This window comes from Pyrus communis, chromosome 10 (assembly GCF_041283825.1).
Source record: "Pyrus communis isolate YQ-2024b chromosome 10, ASM4128382v1, whole genome shotgun sequence".
Lineage (NCBI taxonomy): Eukaryota > Viridiplantae > Streptophyta > Magnoliopsida > Rosales > Rosaceae > Pyrus > Pyrus communis.
In genome coordinates this window covers 14814115-14825419 of record NC_142574.1, presented here as the reverse complement: position 1 = coordinate 14825419, position 11305 = coordinate 14814115, and the positions used below count along the sequence as shown (strand labels likewise).

Here is an 11305-nt window from a genome sequence, read left to right as displayed (position 1 = left end):
AAATGAGACAAAGGTTTATTGAAGATACCTAGTCCCTACTTTGCATTCGGTGGAAGTAGGCACCGAGCTGCTGATTATGCTAACACTAAACTCCTTAGTTAAAAGCGCGAAAAGGCAATGATGGGTGCTTGGAGTGATGACAATGAACAAGTTTCTATGCAGTCTGATGAGTCGTCAGATGATGAAGAAAATGTTGTTACTTTTGTTGCTCTAATTGAGGAAGTGTCTCTAAGTAATGATGATTCTGTTCTGAATGGCAATGAGGTGATGACTTATGATGAATTGTGCATTAAGTATGATAAACTCTTTGATGAGACTTGCTCTACAAAAGTGGAGAAGATTGAACTAGCTAAGAAAGTTACTGAGTAGAAATCTTATTTTTCTTCCCACTCAATACTACGGTATGGTGGTATTCCTCTTCACTTAGAAGTGAGAGGTTTTAAGTTTGAATCTCGTGGATGGCGAATTCAATACCAAATTAGGCTACTCATGGTGTGGCTTAGCCAAACTCCCATCTTCCCCTAATGTAAAAATATCGATGTACTAAAAAAAAAAAAATCATGTTTTCCTTGGATGATAGAAATCTTGTTTTCCTTGGATGCTTCTAAACTTCCCTAAAGACTTGTTACCTTCATTTGTTTCACCAATCCGTCTAAAGTATTATATATGCCCTCAATTTGAGGATGTGAAGGACACCCTACAACAAATTCTTGCACAACACCGTTAATGCTGATCCAACTACAGCTGAGTTGCATTGCCACCCTCTTCTCCCTCATAAACTGTCGCAGCTCAAAGACATCACCCCATCGATGATCGGATGCCAATGTATTAGCTAGCATCACAAAGTCTCTGGAATTCTCAGGATCCACTTGAGCCAGTCTATTGGAAACATATTGAGCCACGTGTACTCTAGAGTGGAACAGGCAGCCACCGAGCAGAGCACCCCACACAAAATTATTAGGCTCAAGGGGCATGGATTTTACAACCTCTAAAGCTTCTTCAAGTAGGCTTACCTTTGCAAGGATATTAATGTAACAAGCATAATGTTCTAATTTCGGATAAACAGAAAACCTTAAGGTCATACTGTTAAATATTTAATGTCCATCCTCCGATAAACCAAAGTGACCCCATGCACATAAGGCACCAAGGAAAATACTTGCATTGGGTTGCAAACTGAACTGTTGGCTTTTAAAGAATAGCCTCAAAGCCTCATCTCCTTCACTGTTAACCGCAAGACCCATGACCATGGTGTTGAATGAAACAATATCTTTCATGAACATCTGATAAAATACTTCTTTTGCCCTCTCCAAACTCCTGCATTTTGAATATATGTTGATCAATGATTCAATGCAGTGGCTAGGATTCTGTTTGACCCAATTACCCTTTGCTTCCTTGAGATTTCAGGTATTAGTAAACCCATGAACCAAGGTCTAAATAGCCAATTTGAGCGCAAGCTGAAAGCACGCTGACCTTCGTAACATGGTTAGGCCCATAATTGAGGTTTTCTACCATTAAGCGGAAAGACTCAGAGACTCCAGAGGACAACCATTTAGAACATATGCACCTATCATGGCATTCCAAGCAAGCACGCTTTGCTTTCCATTATCACCAATTTCATCAAATTTTTCCCTACTCTGTTTAACCTTTCCTCATTTCCTGTACAAAAATAAAAGGACAGTGTCAACAAAGTCACAACCAAAATTCTTAGTATCAACAATATTTGATAAGATCTCAATCCATTTCTCAACTACAACCATGTCAAGATTTGAACACACTGATAAAACGTTGACCATTGTATCATCTTCTGGCCCCAAATTTTCATTAACCATCATTAAGATAAGCTTCAAAACTTCCTCATTCTGACCTGAATGAGCATAACCAGCAATTAACGATGTCCAATAGTAAACACTACGCTTCTGAGGCATTTCATCAAACACCAAACGTGCAGAAGCCAAATCTTTAATTCCGCGAGCATACACCTAAAGCAGACTATTGCAAACAAATGCATTGTAAAGAAACCCCATTTTGGTAACATGGGTTTGAATCTGTTTGACATAACGAGGATTTTCGGTGCGAAAATAGGCTTTGAGAAGGAACGAGCAGGTGATGTTATTAGGCGAAAAAGAGGTTTATTTTAAGTATTTGAAGAGGGAAAATGCATGGGAGAATAGACCCTCTTCAGCCAAAACCCTGATGATTACATTGAAAAGGAAAATGTTGGGTTTTTAGAGCTGATGAAAGACTCAGAGAGAGCGAGACGCAACTGGTAATGGCCGATGAGACGGGTGGCGATCAAGTTGTCCTAGTGAGCACTGAGCTGAAAGACAAAAGCGTGGATTTGAAGGAGGAGAGGGTGTGAAATACGGCCCTGGAGAAAAACAGCTAAATCAGTGGAGGGATTGGGAAGTGGATAGGGTGAGAGTGTGTGAAGAAGATGAAGAGCAGAGTAAGATGATGAACAGAAGCAAGTTCTGAGCTTTTGAGGAAGAAAATTGTTCAAGTGTGGAAGAAGCATACTCTTGAGAGTGTCTTCTAGATGCTTGTAGTTATACTAATTCATCTTAGTTTACAATTAGTTTTAAACTAAACTTTCATTAATTGAAGTTCCTAAATTTAACAAAACATGCATTAATTTTTTTTTTTTTAACAAACGATATTATCTGTACCATCTCCAATTCTTAGAGATAAAGCGTAAAAATTTATAGCTTAAATTTTAAACTATAATCCAAAAACTACTTTTCTCTTCTAACCCTTATAGCTTAAAATTTTAGTCTGAGACTACTAAATAATGATTTTGGCTTTTTTTTTTCTTTGATATTTTTTTTTTAAAATAAAATTTAGGGCAAATTACATTTTACCCGTTCAAGTTTAGGGTCGATTGCAATTTCTTACAATATTTTTAAAACATTTCAATTTCATACATTTACTTATCATTTTATTTCAATTTCATACATCCGTTAGAAAATTTGTTAACTAAACCGTTAAGTGATGATATGACAAATATGGGATCCACATTTGTGCTGACGTGGCTGCTAAATTTGTGCCACATGGCAAAAAATAAATTTGTATGCATTAAAAAAAACCCCCAAAAACCCATCTTCTCCCCACCCCACCTAAATTTGTGATGATGTGGCAAATATGGGTTTCCGGTTTTTTTTTTTAAATGTATAAAAAATTATTTTTTGCCACGTGACACAAATTTGGCAGCCACGTAAGCACAAATGTGGATCTCATATTTGCCACGTCATCACTTAACGGTTTACTTAACAAATGTATGAAATTGAAATAAAATGATAAATAAATGTATGAAATTGAAATGTTTTTAAAGATGCTGTAAGAAATTGCAATTGACTACAAACATGAGGGAGTAAAATGTAATTTACCCTAAAATTTATGTAGATTATTCTAATTTATTTTATGAACATTTTAATCTAAAAATATTTAAATTCCGATAAGTAATTAAAAATCAAATAAATACATAAGTATGTAAAAAGATTTAAGTTAAATTTGATTTAAATAATTTTCTTAAATTAATTTAGACCTATTTAATTTTGGGCAGTGGTCTAAGGAAGTGGGGAGTAGGCTAAGCCTCACTAATGTGGTTTAAATTAATTTTTGACGATAATCGAACCTAAGATCTCAGTTACCAGGGAAGTGAAATACCACAATACCATTGTACTAAGTGACCATTGTGAACGTAAGTTATACACGGCTTTGCAATTAGAGTGAGCGTGCGTGCACTCAATTCAAGTCGATGCTCGTTGCGAGCATGTCAACACTGAGTCGGGTAGCGAGATGGGTCCAAACTCACGGGTGTCTAAGTTTGTCAATGCTCGAACTCAAAAACATCTAGTTAAGTTCTCATTTCTTTGGCATACTTTGCGCTCCAAAAAGATGGTACACCTACAACCGACACTGTTCTCGTTTTTAGGTAGACATTGAGAGTGTTTCAATTCAAATTAATAAAGTTTCAACCAACACTCCGATTAATTAAACAACAGCACAAGTTTTTCTACATCTCTAGGGTTAGAAAAAACCTATTTTTACAAGCACAAAAGATCTAGATACATCATCACCCAAACACAAATGAGACCAGGAACTAATGACCCATGACATCAATCTTGGCAGAGCTTGAACGGAAACTAGAGTACCAAACCCGCTAGCCCGACATGAAAGACATGGCTCGTCTAAAATCCAAAGATTTGAGGGCCGACCCAGGAAAATGCTTATCAGGAACCCATAATTCTCCATTTCGTGGCAGCAGAATTTGTTGTTGGCTAGTCTTCTTGGCTTCTGCAGAACTTTTTGCAGATGGAACTTCTTGTGTTTTCTTCACAAACTCAAAAAACTCCGCTACTTGTCGAGCATACCTTCAAAATCCAAATTGCAAAACAAATTAGAATGGCAGTTAGAACAAACATGACAGAGATTTATCAGCATAGCACCAATAGATAACAGATCAGTCCTAATATGTAATAAATACAAAGGAATGCGAAAGATTTAAGTACCCAAACAGCACCATAGTAATGCTAACAGGTGATTATTGTTTTAGCGACCGGACCATATCATCAATAAAACTGGTCAGGAGGTAATTTTCTTAAGCATTAGCACAACCCCGTACTGTCATCCACAAGAATGTGACGGGTTCAGAACGTCTAGTTCAGACTGACATTTCTTTCACAAAAGTCATCACTTTATTAGAGACCACTCCTACCAAATATTAGAATATGATTAGCCCAAAAAAGGCCAAACACAACACATGTTAGCTGTTTTCGTTAAGATTTCAAACAATTAAGTCAATCCAAGAGCATATGGATACTTTTAAATATATGAGATATAAATAGATATAGAGAGATTATATTCACACAACCCAAATTACTTCCCCCACACCTTTTTATTTATTTTTTAAATATTTTTTGACACACCACTAACACTTGATGGAAAATATTAAAAAATTAAAAAGGGTGTGGGGGAAGTAATTTGGGGTGTGTGGGCAGTCTGCATATGTGCCTATGCTTATCACATAACAGTTAAACCAAACCGATACTCGATGATGTTTTTACATGATGAGTAAAACAAACTTAGCAGCCAGATTACTCGGGGACATGAAGTGATTAACTATTAATAATATACACAAAGAATATGCAACTTTGAGTCATAGTCATAGCAGACACTCCAAACAACAATATAACAAAGCATAATTCCAAGAAAAAGTCAGAAACAAGTAAAATTCTCGTGCAAGCTTCTTAAGGATAGGCTATCTTACTGCCTCTTTGCGTCAATGTCTTTGTTAAAATCAATGTTTGGCTCACAGTCAAGAACCAAAGCAGGAACCTGCAGACCATCAAAGAAAAACGAATCATATTATCAGGGACATGAGGTAACAGAAGGCCAACCAGATTAATGTGAATTGTGAATATGATACCTTCTGAATGCTGGAATGCATATGATCACCCTGCAAATAGAACACATGGTCCCTGATATCAGAAGGTAATGAGCTGTCTATTTGTAAGGCAGGCTTACTAATGGACAATACACCATGATTGCCACTCTCGAATGGGAAAAGCCAGCTTTCATGTTTTTCATGTAAGCCGCGGAGATACTCTAGGCTGACTTGATCTTCCTCTGCTCTCTTGCGTAGCTTCATTCTCTGGTGACAAGTATCAGGACTTGCTCTCAGATATATGAAACCATCAGGGACAAGCCCGGGCAAGGATGATACAACTGGGTCAAACCAGGAGTCATAGATACTGATCTCCATCTCATTCATCCATTTCGCTTCATGAACCGCTCGAACGAAAACCTTTATTATGTAAAATGAAATAAATGCATCAGCCTTGAAACTTTAAGTCAGGTCTGGTTCCCCTTGAATTATTAACCAAACAGGAAAATGAAAGAACTGCAAAGTTTCAATTCCATAAATTTTGGACACTGTTGGAATTTAGATGAGGCTACAAAAATTCAAAATCCATTTCCAAATAAAACTGTTTTTTTCCTTCTCTTAATGGCGGAGCATTTACAGTTATATATAATGATATAACAGAATAAGGAGTGGAGTTAACAGTTTTCCCCAACTCCACGGACAAATTTAAAGAAACAAAGATGCAATAATTCAAGTTAAGTAACTGAAGAATAACAGGATCTTACCATCCTGTCACTAAAAACACTCCTTTCCATCAACCGGAGGGGCTTCATACCACCAGAGGATTCTCTCTCCTGCATTAACCTTGTAACAAAAACATAATTCTGGAAGGTATAGGCATATCTCTCTGGATGAGCATAGAAAGCATCCAATATATTAAAATGGTCAGGGCCAACATCTTGCCACTTATTAATAGGTTCTGGAACCACCTCAACAAGATCTCTTAACTCAAGTGTTTCATTTGCTATTCTCTGAAGAAATGTTGACTTTCCAACACTGATGTTTCCTTCAACGCAGAAAGTAAGTCGTTTCTTCTGCTTTAGCTTCAGTTCTGAGTTTGAGCCGTCCTCCTTCGATTCTTCATCGACACTCTCTTTAATATAAGTAGTAATACTCTCAGCATGGTTTTTGTGGATGATTCCTACTGAACTTCGTAAAAACTCAACCATCTTCTCACTAGATTTTCCGAAGAACTGCAAGCAGCAGCTCAAAACTCCTTGTCATTATAGATTCATAGGTGTCCATATATCAGCTATAATGTAACTATTAGAGAAAGAGAATTGGTTTCTTTACAGCTTCCAAAATCCATGCTACATAAAAGTAAGCATTCTAAATCATCCTTACCGATTCCCGAACTAATCCGAAAAAGGCTTGAATATCTAGTCAAATTCATTCCAGAAATCCAAAATTTAGAATAATCTAAACCACTAAAAATTCAAGGAAAAAAATTATCATCAATCCCAAACCTGCATGGCAACAGAACATAACATTCACAACATATAAGCTCTTAAGAATAAGTACAATACATACACAATACCTTATCTTTGTACAATTGCTTGAGCTCGGCAACTCCCCCAATACCCTTTTGCATCAGCTTCTTCAAGTTCCTCGGCCCTACGCCAGGAATCGCCAACAAGTCCGGGCTTCCGGCCAACAAACCACCGTCTACAGATCCCCTCTGTCGCCGACTCAACCTATTCGGCTTCTCATCCCCCGAAACCTTTTCAGGGTTTTCACCAGCGCCACCGCCCAAACCCTCAAAACCCTCCTCTAAAATCTTGCAACCCTCCACGGCGGAAACAGAAAATGACCCATCAGAGCTCGTGTGTAGCCACGCCGGGCGAGAGCCCAAGCCGGAGTCTTTGAGGACAAGCCAAGCCCGGGATGAGGTTCTGCCACCGACAGAGACAGAGCAGCGGCAGAGGCCGCAGTTTGAGCGAGAGGAGGGAGTACTGGAAGTGGGTTTGTAGTGAATGGTAGAGGCGAGGGCCGAGCCGCCGCCGCCGCCGGGAAAAGCTGCGGTTGCAGCAGCGTGCATTGTTGGAGGTTTATTGGGTGAGACGCTGAGAGCTTTCGATAGAAGGTCAGAAGCAAAGGGGAGAGAAGAAAGAGGGGCGGCCTTAGCCGAAGTGCAGAGAATGGGGCCTGATGAGCTTATACGAAGCAGTTTCTGCATCACTGCTATGCATTTCAGAGGATATTTTCTTCTCTATTTTCTTTGTTTGTCAGAGGGAAAGAGGGGGAAATATGACGAGAGAGAGAGGGTTTTGACTTTTGGGGGGTTTTTGAATCTCAGAATTGGGGGAATTTTTTTAGGGTTTTTTTAACTCAATTGCAGTCATTGATTACTGACGGGAAGGACCTTTTGTCTTTTTGGTCTGTCTGCCTGTTTGGTGCGGTGGGCTGTGTGTTAAAAGGTTTTAGTGGCGGTGTAATCCATACAATTCTTTTTACGTAAATGATGGCATTCGTATAAATTATATAAAATTATTTTAATTATAGACCAAATCATAATTTTATATTTTATGCTTTTGCAATATCATATCTTTGTTAAATTTTTTATCAATTTTAAGTGATGACGTGACAGTGCAACATCCACTCCTTGTCCAATTGAATTTAAAAATTAATTAAATATCATAAGTTTAAACTTTTTAATCTAAGGATATGTATTCAATTGTGATTTTGAAGAATTTTAATTCTTTTAATGAATTTCAATCTGGATTTTAAGTGATTCTTTGAAATTCAATATGTATTCAATCAAGATTTTAAGATAATTTATTAAAATCCTTAGAAATCCTGGTGTATTCAATTAGAATTTTAAAGAAGTTTATAACATTGCAAGTGTATTCAATTAGCATTTGAATTTAAAGAATTTGGAAAAGTTGAGGAATTAGAAGGAATTGGAGAAATTTTGTAGTGTATCCCTTGAGATTTCGAAGGAATTAAATCAAAATTTACATGAAATCTCTACAAATTAGTTAAATTCCATTAAAATCCATGAATTTCTCACCAAAAATCTCAGCTTTCTAATCTTCTTCTTCAGCTCTGCAGAATCCAAGACTCTCCCTCCAAACCAATCTCCAACCCCGTTTACCATTTTCTTCCTTAAACCCAAAACTTTCTCATCTGCTCCTCCCTCAAGCAAGGAAAACCCCATCTTGCCCTCCTCCAAAACGACATCAAAGGGCCTTTTCCCCATCTAACTTGCACCCTGCTGATCCAACCCAGATTACATCGACACCCAAATCCAATGGGCGGTCCATCGACGGTTTGAATGCGAGATTTCGGTCGAATCTCACCGGATCTGGAGATGAAAACGACAACAATATGGTCATCCTCGACCTCTACGCTCCACCCTCATCACACTTTGAGCCTGCTGCCGAAGTTCATCACCTTTCCCGATGATTGCGTAGTTTCGATCGTTATTTTAATTTTAAAATCGACGGAAGCCATTTTCAACTGCAATGAGCATGGGAATCCGATTGATTGTCGTTGTAGTTCAAAACCGTAGGGTCGCTTTGTCATCGCCATTGTCCATTCCGATCAAATCTGGGACTAAAAGAGTGAGATGAATATGCGGAATTGGTCGGGGAGAATAAGTGGAGGAGACAGAATAGGTGGGGATACGGTGTTATTTTTTTCTTCTGGGTTTAGGATGGGATGGTATAATTTTCTAGTTTGGTTTGGATTTGTATGCCTTTCTGGCAAGTGGGAGTGAGGAGGAAAGAGTGAAGGGAGATTGAAGGGACGACGGCGTTCGAGGGAGAAGGGAGGCATTTTGGGAGAAAGGATGGAGAGATTCTTTTTTTTAATTAATTTTAATTGTTAAATAAAAAATTAACGAGGTATGATATTGCAATGAATTTATAAGTTGAGGTATGACATTGCAATTTTTAAAACATGAGGTATGAGATTGTGGTTTGATCCATAATTAAGGTAGTTTTGTTGTGACAACCCGTCCTTAATTTTACGATTTTATAAATTTTAAATGAGGATTGATTTTCATTGATCATCTTTTCGTGACGTGTATAAGCTATTATTTTAGTGTATTCTTGAAGTACTGGACGATACGAACGTGTAGGTGCAAGCACGATCGAATTTGGAGCTACGACTAAGATTTTATGGAACTACGAAACTTCAGGGTGTTTAATGAAATTTGAAATTTGGGTATTTTATTATTTTAATACTTTCTAAGTGGATTTTTGAATGTTGTATAATTTTTCTAGTCCGTGGGACCGAACTTGGATCATTTCTTGAGCCCAAGGAGAGGATTCTCCTGACCAAGAACTGTGAGCCTTTGGATTTTTATCCAACGAATACAAAGAGGGTGTTCCTTTAAAGTTATAATCCAACGGTCCACTCAAGCTCTCCACCCATTTTGTGCCACGTGTCCTTTCTCCCTCTCCTCCTCACTCGCCAGATCTCATCACTCTTTCTCTCTTCACTTATCTCTCTCCCTCTCAAAATTGTCCCTCTCGTTCCTCCCTCGCACATCCAATACCGAACTACCAACCCTCACAACTTTGGCGAGTTGTGCCACCACAAAACCATTGCTATTCCACCCAGCTTCATGGCAAACCACTACGATCATCACCTTATTTTACTCACGATACTAGGCCTAAAACATTTCTCTGCAAATGGCAGCCATGGCCACTGTCCACCATATATTTCGATGAAGGTGAGTCTCAGAAATACCTTGGGTGAATCTCTCTCATAGTTTAATTTCAATTTTAGACATGGTAGGTGATTCTTGGACTGGATTTATGGTAGATATAACTCGAGAAAGTTTCCCAGTTTTCTGGCGAGGAATCCAGCAACTTCGAGCTGTTTTCCAACCAGCCTCAGCCACGGTCGAGGAATCTAATGGTATATTTGGATTCCTTATTCTCCGAGCTTCAATTTTATATATGGAAGGCTATTTTTAGTTAAGTATTTGGGTTGGTCGGAGTCCAATCACCATTTTCTCAAAATCCAGCGGTTGTAGTGGCAACCCGCAGGAGAAGAAGAAAAAAAAAAGATGTGCCAGCCCAGCCCGGTTCCAAATGGGCCAAAATATTCTCTGGAATGTTCTTACAATATTCTTTGGAATATTCTTAGAATATTCCTTGTGCTGTCTTTTTCAAAATTTATCGGAAACCCTCCTAGGCTAATTTTGGCGGCTTGAATCCGGTTTTGACATCCATTTAGTGAAATTCCAAAGTTTTAACATAGTTGACCACCAGAATGTCTCGATTGATTTTTAGGGTTGACCGTTGACTTTTCGTTGACTATTTACAAAAACTACCCAGGACCCCTCTTAGCGTATTTCGACACGCTAATTTCGAATCCACCGTCTGTTTCTTCAAATTCAAACGTTTTAATTGAGTTTTATTAATGTGTCTCAATATTATGCTTAGGTGCAATTATTATCGGAGACTCCGACTATCCTAGTTCGAACGGCTGCAACCTCGCAAGTAACTGTGAGTGGGTTATTTCTTTAATATAGTGTGAGTGTGTGTGTGTGTGTGTGTGTGTATTGGTTAGTTTCCACATATATACTTAATCAATGAATTTTCTAAGTGATTGCCATAATTAAATTAATGTTTATAAGAAATGCCTTATTGTTGGAAAATTATGAAATAATCCTACGGGATGCACAAGTAAGCTTACTATAAGGGGATGCCTTAATTATATTTATGTTCATGAATAATGTGACATCGACTAGAATTATCGAATCACTATAGCATGATTATATTTGTGTTATTTGCTCATCGTTGCTGCACCGGTGTTAGTACTCACCCGTGCCAGGGTCATGCTTCACATATATGTTCATATCACACCGCACACTCACCTTGGATCCATTGTAGGTGCCAGTCCTGTCATACAGTTGCAATAGGCAACTCC

At 38.1% G+C, this 11305-nt stretch overlaps 1 protein-coding gene and 1 pseudogene across 1 annotated transcript; both read right to left on the bottom strand.

Annotated features, from left to right (window-relative positions):
* Nucleotides 1-340: 340 nt before the first annotated feature.
* On the bottom strand, nucleotides 341-2515 carry LOC137728176 (putative pentatricopeptide repeat-containing protein At3g08820; annotated as a pseudogene).
* Nucleotides 2516-3924: 1409 nt separating this feature from the next.
* LOC137729048 (uncharacterized) lies at nucleotides 3925-7806 on the bottom strand. Its single transcript, XM_068467871.2, has 5 exons — nucleotides 6960-7806; nucleotides 6148-6615; nucleotides 5426-5803; nucleotides 5267-5334; nucleotides 3925-4370 (listed from the first exon to the last, which is right to left on the bottom strand). Exons 1-5 carry the CDS (start codon nucleotides 7596-7598, stop codon nucleotides 4160-4162), a joined length of 1764 nt encoding a protein of 587 aa, XP_068323972.2. The 5' UTR covers nucleotides 7599-7806; the 3' UTR covers nucleotides 3925-4159.
* Nucleotides 7807-11305: the final 3499 nt, after the last annotated feature.

Excerpts from the sequence above, each read along its gene's own strand:
- LOC137729048 (XM_068467871.2), bottom strand. The coding sequence starts at position 7,598 with ATGCAGAAACTGCTTCGTATAAGCTCATCAGGCCCCATTCTCTGCACT. Across the intron at positions 5,335-5,425 it reads TGCATTCCAGCATTCAGAAG|GTTCCTGCTTTGGTTCTTGA; the intron begins GTATCATATTCA and ends GATGGTCTGCAG. Across the intron at positions 4,371-5,266 it reads GACATTGACGCAAAGAGGCA|GTATGCTCGACAAGTAGCGG; the intron begins GTAAGATAGCCT and ends TGGATTTTGAAG.